Below are 24,598 nucleotides of genomic sequence, written 5' to 3'. Positions count from 1 at the left end.
AAGCAGTCTTTTAAGTATCAAGACTATAGACAAAGTTGTTGGCGTGTACTCAGGGAAGATCATACCATGAGTTAGCTCTTCTAAGGTAATCTATTAGAAGACAAACTTTATCAAACCAAGGGGTGACTGAGAAACTCTTAGCAAATGCATTGTTGGTTACCATTGGACAAATTTAACTGTGGATTTAAGAGGAAACCAAAGATGGGAATAAGGTAAAAGAATAAAGGTGTATAAATGGTTATCTCATAGTTGGCTGATAAAAGTTTAAGGACACCATTTAACTCTGACAGGCTGAAGAGCAGAGTCGAAAAGTCAACATCAAAAAAATATAACTGACTAAAATGAAATGACGGTCAAGGCTAAAATACGCTAATTTCATCACCACTTATAGTAGTGAACCAAGAGACAATGAGACAATGTCTAAAGAAAAGGACTACATGAGTACGTAAAGAAAAAAGGATAAAGAAAGGCATTAGTAAAAGCAACAAAAAGAACAAATTTAACTTAAAAATAGTAACAGTAGTTGTTTGAACCACACTGAACATATAAAATTCATTAAGATCATAAGAATATTTACAGAGAGAGAGCCTGCTCCTCCCTGGAAAAACATGTTCCCGCTGGAAGGGTTCTGTACTTTAACTCCTTACTCTGAAAATTGGTAAATAAAGTAAAATAATTAAACATTTATCCTGTTTTTCCAGAAGAAACATTTCAGAACAAACAAATTAATTCCAATTAACAGAGAAAGTTCTCTGTAGAAGAATTCAAGCTAATATATGTAGAAACAACAGAAATAGAAAATCTCATTTTATAACATCTTTAAGAGATCTTAAAACGATTATGCAAAAGGTTTAATAAAACTGGATCTCAAATGATGTCAAAATCTCTCTCCAGATTACCTGCTAGTAGCAAAAAAATAAAAATTTTTTAACTAAGAGATCAGGTCACGAAAGCTTTAATCATCTGAGCATCATTAATGGCAAGACAAGTATTATGTAATATGATGCAGTAGGAAGTACGTGAAAAATACCTACAATGTATTCATGACAAAAATGCTTAACCTCAATCCTATCAAGGATTCAGATCTAATCTGCACTTTATAAGAGGACATAAAAATAAAGAAGTTAAATGATATCCTGTGGAAACAATCAGACAAGTCCAAAAGACGGACTATTCTAAAGGAGAAATGACTTAAGCTTCCCAACATCAATGTCATGGGGCATAAGGGGACCTAGGGGTTGTTCTAGATTAAGAAACCTTAACTTAACAACCTATCAACCAAAATAAATGCTTGTTGGTTGACTGGATCTTGGTTTGAACTAACCAGCTGTAAAATCCACTTTAGCAGCAATTGGGGAAATGTAAATATTTGACGACATTAGGAAATAATTGTTAATTTTATTATATTAATAAATAATATTTTGTAGGAAATCTCCTAACTTTTGTAGGAAATCTCCTAACTTGTTAGAGATGCATACTGAAGTATAAGGGTAAAATGTTTATTATGATCCTTATAATTTTCTTTAAGGTACACAGGCTGAAAAATAGAAAAGCAAATATGTAAAACTGTTATCAACTGTTAAATCAGGATGAAGGGGTATATAAGCATTCGTTATAATTTTATGTTTGTTGAAATTATTCATAAAAGTTAAAAAAAAAAGAGAAAAAAAAAATCCTCCTTTTATAAATATTCCCAAAACCAGTTTAACTAAGAAGTGAATTTACAATGCTTTATCTCTAGAGGTCAGTATTGTTGTGTAAGAGAATAAAAATATTATAGCATATCTCAGTACATACTACCAGAATAATGTAAGAATTGCTGACTTCATATTTTTAAAAATGTTCTTCATGTTACATAAACTCAATACATTCATTAGTAACACATGAACACAATTATTTCAAGTGCCTAACACAGTAGGTGCTTAAATAAATATAAATGATGGATGATACTGAGGTATGGTGGTAAGGTAGAAGAGCAGCTACAAAATGTGTTTATCTTACCTGTAAGATATGCTAAAAAAAAAAAAAAAAGGGCCCAGTAGGAAATAAAAAGTGGTTGGTACGTTCCTACACCGACTTCAGACATTATAATTTATTACTAATAGCTACAAATTTCCACTGAGTGAATATACACTTGACCCTTGAACAACATATGGGTTTGAACTGTGTGGCTCCCCTTATACCCAGATATTTTTTCAATAAATATTTTGGTAAGCTTTTGGGAGATTTGTGACGATTTGAAAAAAATTCACGGACAAACTATGTAGCCTAGAAATAAAAAAAAAAAAAAAAATAAGAAAAAGCTAGGTATGTCATGAATGCATGAAATGTATGTTGGTACTAGCTTATTTTATCATTTACTACCATAAAATATATACAAAGTATAAAATGTTAAAACTTATGAAAACTTAAGCACACAAGCACTTACAGACCATACATACGTAGCACCATTCACAGTTAAGAGAAATGTAAACAAATATGAAATCATAAACTGCACAAAATTATAGTACATAATATATTACTGAAATAATTTTGTACCACCCCCCAATGCTATTGTGTGAGCCCAAGTGTCATGAGCACCCACTTAAAACCCTATGTGATGTAATCATCTCTGTGTGAGCAGTTTGTCTCTCTGGTAAATTGCTTACCATGGTAAAAAGTGATCTCTTGTGGTTTTGCATATTTTCATAGTGTTTAGTACAATTTCATAGTGTTTAATGCAAACTTTGAATAACACCATGAGACTCATTTGAAGAGCCACTAGTGATGCCAGAAGTGCTCCCACCTAGAGAAAAATCATGACATTACAAGAAAAAATTGAATTGCTTGATATACACCACAGATTGAAGTCTATAGCTGTGGCTGCCTATGTCAAGAAAAATGAATACAGTGTAAGAATAATTGTGAAAAAAACAAACAAACAAGAAAACTCATGCAGTCATTGCTGAAGCTACACCAACAGGTGCAAAAACCTTAACACTTTTTATGAGATACCTTTTATCTCATATGAAAATGCAGCTATTATGTGGGTACAAAATTGCTATATGCCTAAAGACTGTAGTATGATTCAAGAAAAAGTAAAGTCATATGACAACTTTAAAAAAAAGGAAGGTGAAGAATCTAAAGCTGGATTATTTAATGCCAGTAAAGGATGGTGTGATAATTTTAGAAAGAGGTCTGGTTTTAAAAAATGCCAAGATAACAGAAGGAGCAGCTTCTACCAATCAAGAGGCAGATAAGTTCCCAGATACCATTAAGAAAATTATTGCGTTCTGTCTGCTTGAACACGTTTTCAATGCAGACGAGTGTCCTATCCTGGGGAAAAAAAAAAAAAAAGCCACAAAAGACATTTATTAGTAAAGAGGAGAAATGAGCACCAGCATTTAAGACACGAAGGATGGGCTAACTCTACTGTTTTGTATAATGCAGTCAGCTTTATGACCAGGACAGCCCTTAGCTACAAAACCGCTAAACCCTGAGTCTTGAAAGGAAAAGATAAAACACTAGCCGCTTGCTAGTCTTCTGACTACAACAAGAAGGCCTGGACAACAAGAATCCTTTTTCTCGATTGAGTCCACTAATGCTTTGACCCTGAAGTCTGAAAGTACCTTGCCAGTAAGGGACTGCCTTTTAAAGTTCTTTGGGTATTGGACAATGCCCCTGGCAACCCAGAACCCCATGAGTTCAGCAATGAAGGCATCAAGTGGTCTACTTGCCCCCAAACACTATGTCTCTAATCCAGCCTCTAGAGCAGGAGGTCATAAGGACCTTTAAGGCTCATTATATAAAGTACTCTATGGAAAGGACAGTCAATACTAATAGTAGTGAACCCTGACAGAGAAGATCATTCAAAGTCTGGAAGGATTACACCACTAAAGATGCCACTGTTATGGAAAACCCATGAATTCATCAAGCCGAAAATAATAAATTCCTGCTGGAAAAAACTGTCCAGATGTTGTGCATGTCTCAAGACTTACAACAGAGGCAATCAAGAAAATCATGAAAGAGTGCAGATGTTATTTTTAAAAGGTGGGAGGTAAAGGGTTTCAAGATAAGGATCTTGGAGACATTCAAGAGTAAATAGACACCACACCAGAGGAATTAACAGAAGATGACTTGATGGAGATAAGTGCTTCAAACCAGGGCTAGATGATGAGAAAGAAGATGTAGAAGAAGCAGTGCCAGAAAATTAATTGATATTAGACAATTCGGAAGAAAGGTTCTCATTATTCAAAACTGCTTTTGACTTCTTTTATGACATGGACCATTTTATGATACAGTCACTGAAACTAAAGCAAATAAGGAAGGATTGGTACTATATAGTAAAATTTTTACAGAAATGAAAAGTAAAAAAGTCAAACAGACATTACAACATATTTTCACAAAGTTACATCAAGTATATCCTGCCTTTCCTTCCACCTCCTTCACCCAAGACAACAAGACTAATAATCCTTTCTCTTTCTCCTCCTCCTCCTCTGCCTATTCAATGTGAAGACAAAGAGGATGAAGATCTTTTTAAGCCATTTCCCTCTTATTCAGTCATATATTTGCTCTTATGATTTTCTCAGTAACATTTTATTTCCTCTACTTACTTTAAGAATACAGTACATAATAAATACACAAAATATGTGTTAATCAACTATGTTATTCATTAAGATTTCTGGTCAAAATAAGGCTATTCGCAGTTAAGTTTTAAAGGAGTCAAAAGTTATACACAGATTTTCAACCATCAGTGCCCCAACCCCTGCACTGTTCATGGGTCTACTGTACTACACTTACTTATACATTTATATATTACTTCATTAAAATACTATTCAAGTATCTCTTGATTCTAAGAATTTCAAACTCAAGGAATTAATTGTAATTAAGTCTGATAAAAATTTTTATAAGCTTTGCTCCAACTACTGCCAACAACAATAATATCTAGTTCCCACTATAGACAAGTGTAGCTAAATTCTGGTAAACATACCCAATACTTAACAACTGGTATTCCTCCAACATCAACATACTGTCTGGATCTGAAAATAACATTCCAAGAGAAGGGCACAAGGCAAGCAAACACTCAGTGTGGGAATGAAAGGTCAACTCAACATAATTCTGAACTTATTATGTTAGAGTTTGCAGACTAGCAAGCACCTTTGTGTTCCAGCACACTGGGCAAGTTAGCTGCATTACAGAAGAATGGGGTATTATATTACTAATTTAAAAGACATTTTAGAAACCACTTTTGCTAAGTTAGGGACGTTTGGCTTCTTTAAGATGGGTAAGCCTACAGACAAGAGAGGAATATATATTCTTATTAAATAAAAGTTTCTAAAAAGGAGAATTTTATTATTCCTATTTTTCCCCTAATACCTACAGATGTGAAAATCAATGCCCAGAGAATGTGAATCTACTTGCCAATCTAATATCAATTTCCACTTCATTTCCTTTATTGAGCTTCCAATTCTCTTTGGAATAGCAGGCTCTGTTTACAGCTAAGGGTGTCATGTGACATTCGGCCAATAAAATGAAGCAGAAGTTTAATGGATAGGACTTCAAGATATTTTTTTCCTAATACAAAGAATATAGGGTAGACCTTTAGTCTCTCTTCTTTCTCCTTTCTCCTGCCTAGAACAGAGAACCATGGTAAATGAGAGGAGCCACCTTTGTGAACATGCAAACAAAAAGCTACTTTCTAAGAAAAAAAGCAACAAGAGAGGACTCAGATCCTTAAACATATTACGGAGTCACTAAAGCACACCTATGCTTTGGCCTTCTTGTTAGTTGAGAAAAAGAAACCCTTGTTGAACCACTGCAATCAGATTTACATTGTGTGTAGCTAAATGCCATCCTAACTGATATAATGAGATAATAAGGGACAGTGTCAAAAGAACAAGAGGGATTCAAAGACTTAAGCTCTGTATTTAACTTTTATATGTCTGTTTTTTTTTTTATTAAAAAAGGTCACCGTAATTTCCATTTTATATTCCTTCCAGAGTTACCGAAGACTGAAAAAACTTATGTCAATGCACTTCATAAACTGCGAAAATACAAAATAATTGTAAGATACTATTAAGGAGTGGTTAGTTCTTATAGTAACATTTTGAACTTATGGTTTTCATGATAGGAGCTCCTAAGTCCATTTTTTCATCTATAAAAAAGGAAAATGTCTTTCCTTGTCACATAGTTACTGAAAGGTTCAAATGAGATAACATTAAGCATACTGCAAATTGTTAAACACTATATAAATGTTAGAAATGACGGTGTTATTATTTTGAAAGTCGTGTGATACTGATTTGAATAAAATTTCTATGGTTGATTCTACCACTAATTTACATGAATGACCTTGAGGAAGGTATTAAATTTTTGAGTCTCATTTCCTCATTTGTTAAAGTGAGAGTACTGAGTTTAGTAACTGTGTCCCTCTCTCTGTGTAGCAGTACTATGCTGTACTCCAACATCTACTTTCCCTGTTTTCCTTGAAAGACAGAATCCCTAAATTTTAGTTTGGATGGCCATTGAAAATAAGGACTACATTTTTTTGCCTTCTTTGCGACTGGGTTCTAGATGGGTTTTGATCAATAGGATGTGAGGTAAAGAGATGCATGTTTGACTTCACAAGTCAAACCCTTAGTGGGAAATGTCCTCTATGTCTCCCTTTTTACCCTTTCCACGGGTGAAATATGGCCGAAGTGGTGAGCCATCCTCAGTCACACAGAGGAAGACAATAGCAAAGCAACAACAATAGAGAGAGAACTGCATGCCTGGCACCAGGGAACTACCCTGGCAGTCACGGGCTGCTTATATACTATCTGTTAAAGAATAAAACTACTTTGTATTCAACCTCGTATATTTTGGTGTACATTACAGTAGTCTAAACTTAACAGCCTAGTGTGTATTCCAACTAATTCAGTAAGGATTAAGGAAAATATGTGAAGGTAATCCATAAGCCATAAAGCAACTACATAATCTTACAGTACATTGTCATAGTAATGGCTTAAATCTTTTGTAGCTTATCAAACCATCAACTTTAAAAATTATTTGAATTATGAAAAGAAGAAAAAAGGTCAGATAGCACAAAGTAGACTTGATTTTGAAACACAGAGCCAACACTCAAATAGATGTTTAGCCAACCTCAGAGCAGCCAGGATTTGAGATTCACAGTTACACAGCAAAGCAAATACATAATTTTAGAGTAATCAAAAATTAACTTTGTCTTTCTGCTTCTCCCCACTTCACAGACAGCCTTTTTATGGTAATTATCAGTCACGCCCCTAAGACACAATGGGGATGACTGTAGTAAATGATGGTAGTATAGGATGCCCATTGTGTCCATATCCTAAAGCTGCCATAAAAAACTACAGGTTGAGAATTCCTAATCCAAAATTCCAAAATCTGAAATGCTCTGAAATCTAAGACAAGCACTGACATGATGTCACAAGTGGAAAATTACCTACTGGACCTCATGATAGTTCACAGATGGAACTTCGCTTCAACCACAAAATTATTTAAAATGTTGCATAACATTACCTTCAAGCTATGTAAACAAGCTATATATGAAATATAAATAAATTTCATGTTTATACTTGGGTCCCATCTCCAAGATATCTCATTATATATATGCAAATACATTAAATCTGCAATGTGAAACACTTCTGGTCCCCAAACATTTCAGATAATGGATACTTAATCTGTACCACAAATTTGGTGGCTTATAAATATATATTTTCTTATAGTTCTAAAGGCCAGAAGTCTAAAATCAAGGGGTCAGCAGGGTTAGTTTCTTCTGGAGGCTCTGAGGGAAAATAACTTCCATGGCTCTCTCCTAGCTTCTGGTGACTGCAGTCCTTAGCCTATTAAAGACATCACTCCAATCTCTGCCTCCAACTTCACATCATCTTATCCCACATATGTCTGTGTCTTTTCTGTTTCTTACAAAAAAACTCTAATTTGCTTAAGAACCTTCTCTAATCCAGTATAATCTCATCTCAATGCTTACCTTAACATTCTGTGTTGTTATGGTTAAACTGTGTCCCCCAAAAAGATAAGCTGACATCCTCACTCCCAGCACCTCGAAATCTGACTTTATTTGGAAATACGGTCATGGTAGATGTACTAGGTTAAGATAAGGTAACACTAGAGTAAGGTGGGCGCTTAATCCCAAATGACTAGTGTGCTTGTAAGAGGAGAAGAGACACAGACACACAGATAGGATGCCATATGATGATGGAGGCAGAGATTGGAATAAACACTTATAAGCCAATGAACGCCACAGAATGCTGGCAAGATGCCAGAAGCTAAGAGAAAAACAAAAAGATTGTCCCTTACAAGTTTCAGGGAGGGCATGGCTCTGCCAGCACCACGATTTTAGATTTCTAGGCTCCAGAACTGTCAGACACTACACTTCTGCTGTTTAAGACACATGATGTGTGTTTTTTTGTTATAGCAGCCCTAGGAAATTAATATAGGAGTGGACACAAATTTGGGTATATGACAGTAAATACTATAGACAAATGGTTCCATAACAATAATTCTTGAAAGCTCTAGCAAATTTCATACCTGTATATTCGGAAAATGGCTTATGTATAACTCCTAACACAGGTTTACCATTTACAGCCACACACACCATAGTAGTGACGTACTTTCGAAGATCCTCTACGAGAAAAAAAACAAAACAACACACACAAATGTCGAAGTAATGTGCATAAATTCAGGATACGATACTACACTTTAGTTCATTAAAAAATTTATATACATGAAATGTCTTTCCAAAACAACAATCCCTTCAAGCAAACAGAGTCCAAGGGCAAGGGCCAGTTTAAAGGAGTGGCTAACAGTTCTGGTTCACAATGAGATACCATATCACACCAGTCAGAATGGCTATTATTAAAAAGTCAGAAAATAACAGATGTGAGTGAGGTTGTGGAGAAAAAGGAATGCTTATATACTGTTGGTGGGAGTGTAAATTGGTTAAGCCACTGTGGAAGACAGTGAGGCAATTCCTCAAAGGCCTAAAAAAAGAAATACTATTCGACCCAGCATTCCCATTACTGGTCTAAAAGAATATAAATCATTCTATTACAAAGACGCATGCATGTGTATGTTCATTGTAGCACTATTCACAATAGCAAAGACATGGAATCACCTTAAATGCCCATCAATGATAGACCAGGTTAAAAAAAAAAAAACTGTGGTACATATACACCATGCAATATTATGCAGCCATAAAAAAGAACAAGATCAAGTCCTTTGTAGGGGCATGGATGGAGCTGGAGGCCATTATTCTTAGCAAACTAACACAGGAACAGAAAACCAAATACCACGTGTTCTCTAAGTGGGGAGCTAAATGATGAGAACACATGGACACATAGAGGAGAACAACACACACTGGGGCCTTTCAGAGGAGAGTCAGAGGAGGAAGAGAATCAGGAACCATAACTAATGGATACTAGGCTTAATACTTGGGTGTTGAAATAAATCTGTACAACAAACCCTCATGACACAAGTTTACCCTATGTAACAAACCTGCACTTACACTCCTAAACTTAAAAGTTTAAAAAAATTGCATTTAGAGTCATAACTCTTTTGTATTATAAAAACCACACAAACAAAAGAGTTCCGGTTCTAAAGGCAGACTACCTGGGTTATTCTCCTAGCCCACCATTTTGTTAACCGAATGTCTTTGAGTAAATTACTTAAATTCAGCTTCCTTATCTGTACAATATAAACAACAACTAAGCACTCATCTTTAGGTATAAATTAAAATAACTTTTAATTTAAAAAATCAAATTAGACACTTAAAATAATCCCTGCACAAGGGATGTGCTCACTAAATGTTATTATTATAAGAACAGGCCAATCTCAGTTTAGGAAGAACTTTTTATGAACAAATTCCTTGATATTCCATATTTCTATTATCTATTCCTGAAAAGTTCTATGTTGTAATTTCAGTTACTATTAGATATATACATCTAGTGTCTTCTCCCTGTTCTCCAAAGTTATATACTGATTGTTATGGTTCAAGTTCAGTGCAAAAGCACTGAAATACAAAGGTAAAAAGGTAGAAGCCTCCACATCTAGGGAACTTACCATCTAGCAGGATAAACAGATTAACTTTAACATATAAACCAAAGGAAGAGTGAAAGGCAGAAATTAGCTACCTCTGGGTAAGAAATAAGGCCTGAGAGGGGATCTACAAAAATAAAATTTGACTGGGACTAGGTAAAAAAGGGGACTGGAGGGGCAGTAGTTCTGTTTTATTACTTAATTGCTTTCTGAGTACCTAGAAATTTACTATTTTGAATTCCAAAGTCAGATATACATGCATTAAAACTTAAATTCCTAATATCCTAAGTAAATATTAAATTCTGGCTAAAGAAGTTTCTTCAGTTATAGGTGTCCAATATAAAACATTTTGCTACTACTGTTAAAAATGCTTCTTTACTGAATAATCAGTGAGCCACTATCACCTATAGGAAGTATGCCTTGGTTCTGATTCTCTACTACTAAATGTCAATCAAATGTTTTGAGTTCAGTTTAAAAATTACCTGTATATTCCTGTGTAGCATCAAGTGGGTCAATCCAGACAGTAACACTTTCTGCTGGTACCTCTTTAGGAGTAGTTACTTCCTTTAGGATATCCTCAGGAATCTTATGATCCCACAAGATAACCTCCTGATCAGCTGCATCCACGTGTTCCTCAGTATTTATCTGCATTAAAAACAGGTGACAGTTAAAAAAAGTAAGAAAAACAATCACTATTTGATAAACTACAAAAGACAAAGTATTAGAGACAAAATCACACAAATTATAAATAAGTAAATCCCTATTTTATTTCTTTTGATGTTCCATATTGCAAAATGAAAAAGAAAAAAAAAAAAAATCCATGACATCAGGTCTTGAAATGCTTCCCAATCTAATATTCAAACTTGGTTTGTTGACTAATCAAGACAGATAATTCAGACACAGAGAAATATAGAGAAACTGAGCATCAAAGAAACAAGCTACTTAAACCTTAACAATGCTTTATGAAAAAGAATAGCTCTAAAGTGTTAAAATAGACAATATTCTGGAACACAACACAAGCAACTAGAATTAGAAAAAAGACATATCACAGAATAGGGAGGTACAGTCAATTTTCTACCTTTTTTTTTTTAACTAAGGAACAAAATTAAAACATAAAATAAATTTACCTTACCATACAAATATGTTAAGAATGTGGGGTAAGGAGAGAAATATAAGTAGAGGAAGGGTTGTTACAAGAAGAAAGGAATATATTCTCTCCTTACTCCACACCCTTACATACGTATATACACACACACACACACCCTTACATACGTACACACACACACACACCCTTACATATATATATATATTCTCTCTATATATGTTACATATTATTTCTATATATAACATATATATACATGTGTTTGTATAATACTTTATATAGGTATTCTACGCATTTACAAATACATTACAGATTCCCTTAAATTGAGATTGTTCAACTTTGGCACGAATGACAATTTGGACTGTATATTTCTTTGTCGTGGGGCTGTCCTGTGCATTGTAGGATGTTTAACAGCATCCCTGGCTAAATGCCACTAGAACACACTAGATGCCAGCAGCAACACCCTCAAGTGTGACAAACAAAAATGTCTCCACACATTGTCAAGTACGCCCCTGTCCCATCCTATGAAAAAAACAGTTTTTAACAGTATACTTCTTAATGCATGCTAAAATATAGTCTAATTTGTAAAATAGTGTTTTAAAAATAATGTTTTAGCCAAGTGTACTGGCTCATGCCTGTAATCCCAGCACTTTGGGAGGCCAAGGTGGGTGGATCATGAGGTCAAGAAACAGAGGCCATCCTGGTCAACATGGTAAAACCCCGTCTCTACTAAAAATACAAAAATTAGCCAGACATGGTGGTGCGTGACTGTAGTCCCAACCACTCAGGAGGCTGAGGTAGGAGAATCGCCTGAACCCTGGAGGTGGAGGTTGCAGTGAGCTGAGGTCACGCCACCGCACTTGCCAGCCTGGCAACAGAGCAAGACTTCATCTCAAAAAAAAAAAAAAAATAGTAATAATAATAAAAAATGTTTTAGAACTGCATTTACTTTTATGAACTTGCATATACCAATGGACTAAATCTAAGAATTGAGTGTTAAAAATAAAGTTAATAACAGATCATCAATCTTATTTGAATACCGCCTCACCATAAGACTTCTATCACATAGTAATACACACGCACAAAAGAAAAAATGTCCCCAAAATGTGGATTTTAGTTAGGGACTTACACCCTCAGCAGGACAGGCTATTAGGTCCTGTGCTTTCTGACAAGTTCCCTTTCCAGAATAGGTCACGTTTATGCTACATGTGATGCCATGCCTAGACCCTATGCTACAGTGCCAGAGTGATCACAGCACTGACAATACATGAGTACTGTCAATACACCATCTCTCACCTGGAGTCCTAGAACAGTCTTCAGAAAGTCACAGACATGATTTTAAAAAATATCACAACTATCAGCAATCTCCAGAAGGTACCCTGAAACACCCCAAATTATCACAGGAGAGGTTAAAAATAGTAATAGTCTAGAAACATCAAACCACTTAAATCATTATTTTTTTCTTTTTTCTTTTTTTTTGAGATAGAGTCTCGCTCTGTCTCCAGGTTGGAGTGCAGCAGTGCGATCTCGGCTCACTGCAACCTCCGCTTCCCAGGTTCAAGCGATTCTCCTGCCTCAGCCTCTGGGTAGCTGGGACTACGGGCGCCCGCCACCACACCCGGCTAATTTTTGTATTTTTAGTAGAGACGAGATTTCACCGTGTTGGACAGTATGGTCTCGATCTCCTGACTTCATGATCAGCCTGCCTTGGCCTCCCAAAGTGCTGGGATTACAGGCATGAGCCACCACGCCTAGCAAATCATTAAATATATCTTAGTACAGAGCAAAGTAAACATTCAATTTATTCACTTATGTCTTTATTAATTCAGCAAACATTTATTGATTGCCTATTATATGACAGACACAGTTACAGGTCCTAAAGATACCACAGTGATCAACATGAGACAAAAATTTCTGCCCTGTGGAACTCAGATTCTAGTATAGATAAACGATGAGACACATAAAAAAACATGTAGTATGTTGGACAGTGGTAAGGAGGAGAAAAAAAACAACAACAAAAGGACAGAAAGAGTGCTGGAGAGTAGAGAAAGGATTGTTAGAGAGTAGAGGAAGGGTTATTCTTTAAGAAAAAGGGTAGATAAGATTAAGAAAGGGTGGCTAGGCAATTATTCATACTAGCCAGAGAACTACTAAGACTACTCCATCAATCAGTAGTTTATCCATTATCCTGATGAATGGATAAATATATTTGGTATATCTACACAATGGAAAGTTACTCAGCCATATATAGGAATAAAGTATTGAAGACACTAAATCATGGATGAACCCCCTTGCTTTGCGAAAGCATCAACACAGAAGAGACCATATACTGTTTGATTCTATTAATCTAAAATGTCCAGAAAGGTAAATCTACAGAAAAAGACAGATTAGTGGTTGCCCAGGATAAGGGATTAAAAACAAGAATAAACAGTTAATGGGGACGGGGTATTATTAGGGTGGTGAAAATGTTCTAAAACTGATTAATGATGATAGTTGTACAATTTGGCAGTTCTACTAAAAATTACTGAATTGTATACTTGAAATAGGCAAATTGTATGATATATAAACTATGCTGCAATGAAGTTGTTTAAAAAAAAAAAAGGTAAGGTAGCTAGAGAAGCCCCTCACTGAAAAGGTGGTATTTGAGTGAAGAGATCTAAAGAAAATAAGCCTGGCAGGCAGCCAGAAGTGCATTCTAGCCCAATAAATAACAAATGAAAAGATTCTAAGGTGGGAATATGCCTAGTGTGTTCAGAGGGCAGCAAGGAGGCCAGCAAGGCTATAGCAGACTGAGCCAAGGAGAAAGTTGAGGTCAGAGAGTAATGGAAGCCAGATGGTGAAGGACCTTGCAGGCTGTAACACAGAACCAGTTGACCTCCATCACAACAGTTATCAACAATGTGCAGAGGGTCCTAGTCATTGCAGTAAGCTAAAGGGAGGGGGAGTGGAGCAAGAGGGGAGGTACAAAGTTTAGAAAGAAACAAACAAACCCGTAATATGAAGTTGATTACTGAACACTGAGAAAATCTAAAAGAACTTGTAGATAAATGCGACTCCAATCAAAATCCCCACAGGTGTTTTTTTGTTGTTGGTAGTGGTGTTTTTTAACCTTCTCCTTGGAAACTGGACAAGCCATTTCTGAAAATTACCTGGTAGAACAAAAAATCTAGAAGCAACATATTTTGGGAAAAGGGGAAAAAAAAACACCATCATGGTGTGGTGACTTACCAGATATCAAGACCTATGTTAATGACAGAATAATTAAGACAGTGTAACACTGGTGAGGCATTTTGGCTTCAGAAACCACTCTTTTTTAATTTATTTTTTTATTTATTTTTATTTATTTTTTGTTTTTTAGTAGAGACGGGGTTTCACTGTGCCAGCCAGGATGGTCTCGATCTCCTGACCTCGTGATCCGCCCGTCTCGGCCTCCCAAAGTGCTGGGATTACAGGCTTGAGCCACCGCGCCCGGCCCAGAAACCACTCTTAACAACAATGCCAGACTACTTCAGATCAATGAAGGTTAATAGTAACACCAAGCAAAAAGGAATAAACTTTTAAAAAAAAGAAACGTGACTCCTAGAAAAGACAAAGTAGTTTATGGGCCTTAACCACTGTAGCTTACAAAAATGGCAGTGCCAAGTCTGGCAACTATGGAGCTTCACTGATTTTTTGTAGAATTCAAGTCAGCTTCTCCATATACTTGCAACTGAGTATGAGCGAACACATTATAGAACAGTATTTGAAAACATCTTCACTGAGAATCGGGTTAGGGAGAAACAGAGCAGGAGAACAAGAACGTTAGCACAAGTACCCAATCTGCTTTTGTGTAACTGCTATTTATAAACTGCCACAACCACTACACACCTACAAATTTGAAAAATCTACTACCCACCAATGTAAACAACCTTATCAATAGTTGCTATGGTCAACACCAGAAAGTCTTCCTCAATCCTTTTTCACATGCCACATCCAATCAAGTCAGTAAGTCCTGGAAATTCTACCTCCCAACCCTAAATATGTAAATATGTCACCATGTCTACCAAGAAAATCTTAGTTTAGGCCACCATCTCTCACCTGGGTTCCTACAATAATCCTCAATTGTTCTTGCCTCCTACAGTGTATTCATTCACCCATTCATTCAACATCTAATGGGTATATACTCTAAACTGTTTTGGGGATTGGGATACAGTAATGAACAAAACAGACAAAATCACTGCTTTTACAGAGCTTCCCTTCTCAACCCAGCAACCTGCCATCTTCCTTAATCAGACCATGGCACTCTAGTTTACAATCTTCCAATGGTTTCTCATTATGCAGAGATAAAATCCAGACTCCTTATCATAATCTACAACGTTAAGTCCTAGATGATCTGGGTAATCACAGCAGTAAATGCTATCCAGTAATTTCTCTCTATTTGCACTCTTATTTACTGTACTCCAGACTTACTAGTCTTCTTGTGATCACTCAGCCTCAGGGCCTTTGTACTTACTGCATTCTTCTGCTTGTACACACTTTCCCAGATCTCTGCATGACATCATGGTTCTTACTCAGGTCTTGGCTCCAGCAAGACTGCCTCAAAGTGGCCTTTCCTGACTACCATTGATAAAACGGGACCACCAGACACACTCCCTGCATGACCCCATTTTTCTACTTCAAAGACCTTATCAGAAACCATGTTGCTTGTTTACATTTACTATCTTGATCAGCTAGAATGTAAGTTCTGTGAGTGCAAGGACACAAATTTTCTTTATTACTGTAGCTCTATCCCCATTGTCTAAACCAAAGTAGGTACTCAATAAATATACCTTAACTGACAATATTATTCTTAGCCACTGTAGTTTTTAAATTTCTTCCCCATAATCCTCTTCCACTCAACCTCCTCTTCCTTCCTCATCCTTACTGCCTGTCAAAGACATCAACGGGGAATTGAAGCATAAGAAATCAACCCAAGCTCCAAAAACCCAAACCTACGAACAGCCCTGGCCAGTCCCTGCCCCCTCCTGACACCCAGCCAATCACTCCCAAAGAAGCCCATTATGGTGGGAATGAACAATGCAGCTTTTAGAGAACCTATAGTTTTAGAAGGGTAAGCATAAAAAGGTTCTAGAAATCAGAAAACACTAAACTGATCTTGGTCTATGCTGATACACAATAGCTCATCTTGCAGTCTCCACCTACACCTGGCAACTATCAAAACACTCTTAGATCCTTTTGTTAGCCTCTATGTATAGCAAGTATGGATTTCTTTAGGTTAACTTGCCTCCTGTGTAGGCATTTCTAGTACTCACAATGTCCACTTTTCTTTTCCTTCCTGAACATCTGGGAGACTATACTTCCCATCTGCCTCGTAGTCAGAGGCACATGAGAGTGATTGTGGCCAGTAGAATATGGACGAAAATGTAAACGCACAAAATATGGACAAAAATGTGAATGCCCATCACTTTCTGGCTTAGGTAATAACAAGAAAGCTCCTGCCCAATTCTCCTATCTTTTCTCTTTCCCTGCTATGTTGACAGGGCAGAATCACACATCAACATCAACTAGGTCACAGTCACTTCATGGAGGACAACTGCTTTGGAGAGTGTCAGGCTTCTGAGAATTGGAGGATGTCATTACTACAGCATTGCCTACTCAGTCTTCCCTGACTAATGTATTTTTCCTTTTATAAAAGTAAATACTCCTAAGTAGTTTAAGCACCAGAAGAAATTCACACGGGTGAATCAATTTGAGTCTCTTCCTTTAAACGTCAACCTTGCATCAGGAACTCTGAGAAAACAAAACAAAACAAACAAACAAAAATGTTGTTGTTACTGGATGGGAGGTAGGGGAAATAGGAAAAATAATTTGGGGGATAAAATAGTAATACCTAGGTGCAGATCTGAAGGCAAAGCACAGCTTAAAGGAGGAGGCAGCGTTAGATAGGAGAACAGGTACAGAATAGTAGGAGTGTTCCATAATTGTGAGGATAGAAAATGTTTAATCTATATGCTAAACAATACCTTAAAATTAGTACAACCAAGTCAGGGATCAGGAATCAAATGCTTATGTAATATAAATGGTCCTCAACTTATGATGGGGTTACGTCCTCATAAATCCATTGTGAATTGAGAAGCATTTGTATTGCATGAGTTGAAAATATCTCAAGTCAAAAATGCATTTGACACATCTAACCTATCAAACATCACAGCTTAGCCGAGCCAACCTTAATTAAATGTAGTCAGAACACTAACATTAACCTACAGTTGGGCACAATCATCTAACACAAAGCCTAATTTATAATAAAATATTAAATATCTCATGTAATTTATTGACTATTAAAACTGGACAACAGAATGGTTGTATGGGTACTACAAGTATGGTTTCTTTACAATGAATGGTGCATATCATTTTTGTACCATTGTAAAGAAATCCCAAGTTGAACCATCTTAAGTTGGGGACCATCTGTACAAAGGTTCTTAAGACAAGTTGATCTATTTAAAGATTTTATTTAATTAGACGGACATATACACACATATATACATATACATATCATACATATACACACATATACATATTTAGGCTTGTCTTTTAAATTCCAGAAAGGGGAAGGAAACTATTCTCCATCAGTATTGTTAAAGTTCAAGGCCCCCAAATACAATCAATGCCATTACTATGCTAGTTCAGTTACTTTGGGGTTTGAAGGGACTTCTGGTTAATGCCTTAAGAAGATATCGATCATTTACTTCATTTCTCCATATATCATTATATCCTAACCTCACACAGTGCCTATCATACTATAGGTGTGATAGTTAATTTTATATGGCAACTTGACTGAATTATGGGATGCCCAGAGATTTGGATAAACATTATTTCTGGTTGTATCTGTGAGGGTGTTTCTGGATAACATTAGCATTTGAATCAGTGAACTCAATAAAATAGACTGCCCTCTCTAATGTGGGTGGGCAGCATTCAATGTTTTGAGAGTGTGAATAGAACAAAAGGAGGGAGAAGAAAGACTCTGCCCCTTCTTCTGCCTTACTGCTGAGCTGAAACATCAGTCTTCTCCCGCCCTCCAACTGAGACTAACACCACCAGCTCTCTGGTTCTCAGGCCTTTGGACTTGGATTGAATCACATCACTTGCTTTCCTGGGTTTCGTTTGCAGGTTTCCAGCTGATAGATCAAGGGACTTCTCAGCCTCCATAATCATGAGCCAGTTCCTTATAATAAATCTCTATTGGTTCTCTTTCTCTGCAGAACCCTGACCAATACAGTAGGCATTCAATAACTATTTTCTTCCTTCCTTCCTCCCTCCCTCCCTCCCTTCCTTCTTTCTCTCTCTTTCTCTCTCTCTCTCTCTCTCTTTCTTTCTTTCTTTTTGAGACAGAGTCTTGCTCTGTCACCCAGGCTGGAGTGCAGTGGTGCGATCTCGGCTCACTGCAGGCTCCACCTCCCAGGTTCACGACATTGTCCTGCCTCAGCCTCCCGAGTAGCTGGGACTACAGGCGCCCACCACCATGCCCAGCTAATTTTTTGTATTTTCAGTAAAGATGGGGTTTCACTGTGTTAGCCAGAATGGTCTCGATCTCCTGACCTTATGATCCGCCCACCTTGGCCTCCCAAAGTGCTGAGATTACAGGCGTGAGCCACCACACCTGTCCTCAATAACTATTTTCTAAACATATAAACAAACATCCCTCTACCTGTCCTATTCTCTTCCCACCTTTACAGAAACCTTTTACTATCAACTACTCTCTCTCAAATATATCTCTATAAACAATTAAACATGCTGTAGTCTCTCGTATCTTAAAAACAAATATACCAAAAAGAAAGCACAGAACCTTCTCTTAGGAAACATAATACACCTAACACCCGAGCCAACTTCCTTAAAAGTCCAATTCCTCTTTTTTTGATACGGAGTCTCGCTCTGTCACCCAGGCTGGAGTGCAGTGGTGAGACCTCAGCTCACTGCAAGCTCCGCCTCCCGGGTTCACTCCATTCTCCTGTCTCAGCCTTCTGAGCAGCTGGAACTACAGGTGCCCGCCACCACACCCAGCTAATTTTTTTTTGTATTTTTAGTAGAGACGGGGTTTCACTGTGTTAGCCAGGATTGCCTCAATCTCCTGACCTCAGGTGATCCGCCCACCTCAGCCTCCCAAAGTGCTGGGACTACAGGCGTGAGCCACCACGCCCGGCCAAAAGCCCAATTTCTCAAAAGACTTGTCTTTACTCACTGTCTCCATTTCCTCACCTCCTAATCATAGGTTGTCTGAGTTCAAATGCCAACTCTTCAATTTATTGGGTATGTGAATAATTTAGGCTAGTCACTCAACCTTTCTGAGCTACAATTACCTCATTGGTAAAAAGGGACAATGATCTATCTCCCTGTAAGGTTCTTATGAAGAATGAAACAGAAAAGGTAAAACAAACTTAGCACAAAGCTTAACACAGAGTAAGCATTTAATAAAGGCTGTCTGCTACTATTCTTGTTAAATGATTGTTTTCAGTCTTCATTATCCTTGGTTCTAGGCCCTGATATTCCCCTTTCACGTTATATTCTCTCCCTAACCAATTCTGTCCACAACCAGTTTCAATTAACATCACAACACGGATGACTCGCAGATTTGTATTTTCAGTTCAGATGTTTCTTCAGAGCTTCAGACTCATATATTCAACTGCCTCTTTGACAGCTCCCCTTGCACATATCAAAGGCATCTCTAACACAGCAAGTCTAAAATGGCATTCATAATCTGCCCCCCAACTTAACCACCACTCCCCTTCACCAGCAACAAAACTCCAGTTGTGAAAGCTATAAATAGAGGAGTTACTTCTAACATATCCCTAAAAATTATTTCATTTCCTTCTACATCTATCTTCTCTACAACCATAGCCCTAATTCAAAAGATATTAGCTCTCACCTGAAAAAGCCTCCTAACTGGTCTCCCAGTATTTACTTTCCTCCCCTCCAAACCATCCTCCAAGCAACTACTCTGAGTCCTTCCATTCATTTATAACACTATAGTTAAGAGTATACTTGTGTTACATCTGTTATACTGCCTTAGAGAATTAAACAGACCTGAGATGATTCTCTGACCATTAAGTGAATCTCAGCAAGTCTAAGACTATTCTCATGGTGAAACCTCGTCTCTACTAAAACTACAAAAACTTAGCCGGGCGTGGTGGCAGTGCCTGTAGTCCCAGCTACTCAGCAGGCTGAGGCAGGAGAATGGCGTGAACCTGGGAGGCAGAGCTTGCAGTGAGCCGAGATCGCACCACTGCACTTCATCCTGGGCAACAGAGTGAGACTCCATCTGAAAAACAGAGGCTGTAGTACTTAACCTCCTTTATTGTTGTGAAGATAAAATTAATAGTGTCATTAAGAAGTTTAATTCAATTTTTGTGGCTTGCAAAGGGCTATGCAAATGTTAGCTAGTAAAACAAGATCAGCAAAACTTCCCCACCGCTTGACTCCTGGTCCTCATCTTTCACATGGCCTGTTCTAACAGTCTCTAACTAGTCCCTATCTACCTCCAAATGCCCAAAGCCCAAAGTATGGCTTATTGAGGCCTCAAGAAATCTGGCCTTCTTTTAGTATTCTAGTAGTAAACTACGGATTGGGTCCAAATTCCTTTGAGCTTGGAATATGACCTAGCCCCTACCTACCTTCCCAATCTCTTCCACAGTAATTCTCCCAAGTGCATTTTACTCAAACTCATTAGATTACATGAATTAGCTGTCCTACTATCTCTCTTGGGCCTGCTCCTTTGAACTAGTTTCTTTTCCTCTGTTTTCAGTGCTTATGTCTACACCAATTACTAGTTATTCTAATTTTACAGAAGAGGACACTATGGTTCAAAAAAGTTAAATGACTGGCCAGTATCACCTAGGCTGGTGACTGCACAAGATGTCAATGCAAGTATTCTGTGCACTATATTAGTGCTTCTCAAACTTTTCTGGGACATACTTCTGTTGAAAGACAGAAGCATAACTTCCATCTTATAGGTCAAGGAAGACACAGACCCAAGTTGTTGCTACCAGCTTGGAGTACCATGCTTTACCTTCAAATAAGTCACTGTCAGAACTTTGAACAAATCAAGTTGAGGACAGGAGCCCCTCAAACAGACAGTCCCCCTGTACATTAAATCGAAACTATAAATCTAAGTTTGTCTGTTCTGTGACTGCAAAGCCACACCACAAAAGTATCTTCAGCCTTCATTTTCATTGTTACCTGCAAGGATAAAGAGACAAGTGCCATACAAATGGCTGGAGTTATTATTACTTTGACACAATGAAATAAGCATTGCCAAAGTGTTTAGGAAGAGGAGACTAGCTGCCTGGAGGGCTCTCTGGGATCTCTAACCTGAAGAAAACTGAAGACAAAAGGAAACCCAGGGACCCTAGGTGAAACTTGAGTTTTGTTAAGACAGCACTCTCTTTTCTAGAGTATGATTCCTCAACTTGGGCACCAATTGACAAATGGAGCAGATAATTCTCCGTTGTAGGGGGCTGTCCTGTGCATTATAGGATGTTTACCCTCTACCTGCTAGATGCCAATAGCATCCCACCCCTGGTTGTGACAACCAAAAATGTCTTCCGATGTTGTCAAATGTCAGTTAGGGGACCAAACTGCCTCCGGCTGAGTGCTCTAGAAAAACCCCTGGTATATCCTTTTACTGAGGAGTGAACATTAGATATGAAAGCTCAGACTTCAGACTCTACATAGGAAAGCAATCGGAGAAAATAGATCTTTCTATATTTACACAGGGCACTAGGATAAAAGAAAGAAGTATCTGATGCTTCTCAAAGGTCTTTTTCCACTAGGAAGTAAAGTGGAATACAATTTAAGTTTCTTACCAAGAAATTTGGGGTGAGGCTTCAAAATCAACCAGGCATTTAAGACTGTACTTCTGGGCATTAGGAGAGGGGAAGGCACAAAAGGAGAAAGGCTCTTTTAGGTTGATTCTCCACTTAGATGGCTACAATATTTGGCCTCTAGCCTATAACACAGGGGTATAAGGAGATCGCTCAACATGACACCATCTCCACTTTGACACTGTATAAATGAGCACAAACCTCCTCTATTCCTTCAGCCATGACCCAACAGGAATACTGCAGAAGCACATGCAAACATTCAAATAGTCACAAGAAAACAAAAAGTTGTTTTATATGAAGCCAGAGACTTCAACATCTGCAATTCCAAAAGCTTAGCTTTTGTGTTTAATAAAATGCAGCTCACTACCCTTGGCAGCCATTCCCTTATTGTTTGCTAATAAATGAGAATGCACACACATACAGATGTGTTTTCAACATTTAAGAAACTTTTGTTTTTACTTAAAAAAAAATCAACTCTGCTTGCTACATTTCACTATTATTGATTTTAAACTTCTAAAATTATAAGTTTTAAGCAGGCTTCTAAAGATCTAGCTAAAATGTTGGATAGTTCATATAAGCTGGAGTGTCATGAGCCTCAGAGTTCCCATTTGTAAAGTAGGCAGAAATAAAATTTACTTCTTAAAGTTGCTGTAACGATCAAGTGAAGTCCTGCTGTGTAGTCAGTATTTGGGCACGTAGAATATATTTAATAAATGGTTATTACTAGTACTGTTAAAACTATTAAATAGCAACTTCTCTGAATCTCCTGTTTCCTCTATACATTCTTGGGGAAGGAAACACGTATGTTTTGGAAAAGCGGTAAAATAGTTCATAAACACATCTTACATCTAGATGCAAAAAAAGATAAGAATTATTTGGGATGATAAAAACAGAGTAGAGGAAAATAAAAGTGGAAATATTCTGTGTTTTAAGTAGAAATTTGAAAAAAAAAAATTCTAACGTTAATTACAACTGGTATACAGTAGTTCATGATAGGAAATCCAATATTCCTTTCCTCCGGAAAAAAAGAAAAAGACGAAAGAAAGGGGAGGAACAGAGGAGAATAAAAAGCAAAACCAAAGCAATATTATGACAGACTGGAAGAAGCCTTACACAAAATACATTAACTAAACAATGACAATATTCTCCTCTTTCAAGATCAGCAGTAAAAGGTCAGTCACCTTCCAAAGCAGCCTGGGTTTGCACATCACTGTTTATCTAATAAAATTTCAGTAAAGACAATTTTTCTTCCCAGTAGTCAAAACTACAGTTAGGTGAGTTAGGACATACACTAATAAGGTGCTGCTACACTATGTTCAGCTCTTCCTCAACAAAATACTGCAAATTTTAAAAATGCTTTATTCAACTCAACAGCAGCTCCACTGAAATTATGAATTCAAAAAGTATTAATAACAAATCCAAAATGTCTGCATTTCCCTAAGAAAATGTCAATTCCCTTCCTAGAAACCTACCCAAAGAAAAGGCAAATGTTATTTAATTCTTATTCTCTGGAGTAAACATGGATCTTTAATCAAGGGCCAGGTAGGATCAACAGCTGGTATATTTCTAAGTACCTCCTTAAAGGGCCCGCAAACTATAAACTTAAGAGCGTCCTGACAAAACGACAGCGAAATGAGCATACTCACCCCCATCCTCCCCACCCCCAACCCCGCACACTAATGGCTCTGCAACAAGACTCGGTCTTTCAGCTGGCTACTGGCCAGCCAGCCAGAAAATGTGTACTCCAGTTTCGACCCTTCTAGGGATGAAATCAAGGAAGGATAGAGGGTCTTGGGGGATTTTAGCCAACCCCTTCATTCTACGGAAGAGCTTGAAGCCGCGGGTGCAATTAACTTTCTCAGCCTTTTCGTTTCAAGGCCTCCTGATCCTAAGTACACAAGGCGCACACCCGACCCAGGACGAGCCAAAAAGGCACGGGCCCTGAGTCAGACTACAGGCAACCTCACCCAGCTCCTCTGCTGTTTGACCTTGTGCACGTTAACTTCTGCGTCTCAATTTCTACATCTACAAAATGGGAACCAGAAGCTCCACACCCCATACTGTTCAGAGTCGACGGGCCGAGACGCGCTCCACGGCTCGGGTGGGCGCTCCCCCCGTGAGCTCCCACCTGGACGCTGGGGAAGGCAGTCTTGAGCAGGTAGAACATCTTGCGGTTGGACAGCACGTCGCCGCTGGTCATCTTGTCCTCGGCTCCCTCGCGCGTCTTCCCCTTGGACTTCTCGTGGAGGACGTTGCTCTCGCGGACTCGCCTCACCTCGTCGCCGCCGCGGACTGCGGCCAGCACTGACACAGCCAGCATCTCGCGCAAGTCCACGGTGCCCCCGTCGGCCGCGGCCGCGGGTCCCGCCGCGCCACCGCCAGGCTCGCTGCTCAGGCCGAAAAGGCTGAAGCGGCCGGCCAGGAAGCCCGAGTAGAGGTGGTAGAGCACGCCGAGCCCCAGCAGGCAAAACACGGCCACCCCCAGTGGGGAAAGGCGGATGCCCATGGGGGCCATGGCGCGGGAGGCCGGGCGCTCCGGGCTGCGGCTCTCACAGGCCTCCCCGCGCCCGCCGCCGCCGCTGCCGCGCTCCAGGCC

At 38.2% G+C, this 24,598-nt stretch overlaps 1 protein-coding gene across 2 annotated transcripts in view; it reads right to left on the bottom strand.

Moving 5' to 3' along the window:
- The window catches only part of BPNT2 (3'(2'), 5'-bisphosphate nucleotidase 2), a 36,395-nt gene that overhangs the window by 11,285 nt on the left and 512 nt on the right, over positions 1-24,598 (bottom strand). Inside the window, exons 2-4 of one of the 2 annotated variants that reach the window (XM_017886433.1) lie at positions 24,131-24,568; positions 10,530-10,692; positions 8,542-8,637 (exon numbers count right to left, since the gene is read on the bottom strand). In XM_017886433.1, coding sequence (XP_017741922.1) covers positions 8,542-8,637; positions 10,530-10,692; positions 24,131-24,517 — 646 coding nt within the window. In that variant the 5' untranslated portion in view covers positions 24,518-24,568. Of the gene's footprint in view, positions 1-8,541; positions 8,638-10,529; positions 10,693-24,130; positions 24,593-24,598 lie in introns of those variants that run through there. The other variant, XM_017886432.1, reaches the window with a different exon arrangement.

The sequence above is a fragment of the Rhinopithecus bieti genome, unplaced genomic scaffold, assembly GCF_001698545.2.
Source record: "Rhinopithecus bieti isolate Rb0 unplaced genomic scaffold, ASM169854v2 scaffold_15501, whole genome shotgun sequence".
NCBI classification, from domain to species: Eukaryota; Metazoa; Chordata; class Mammalia; order Primates; family Cercopithecidae; genus Rhinopithecus; species Rhinopithecus bieti.
The sequence above is the reverse complement of the archived record's forward strand: the minus strand, read 5'-3'. Positions and strand labels throughout refer to the sequence as shown.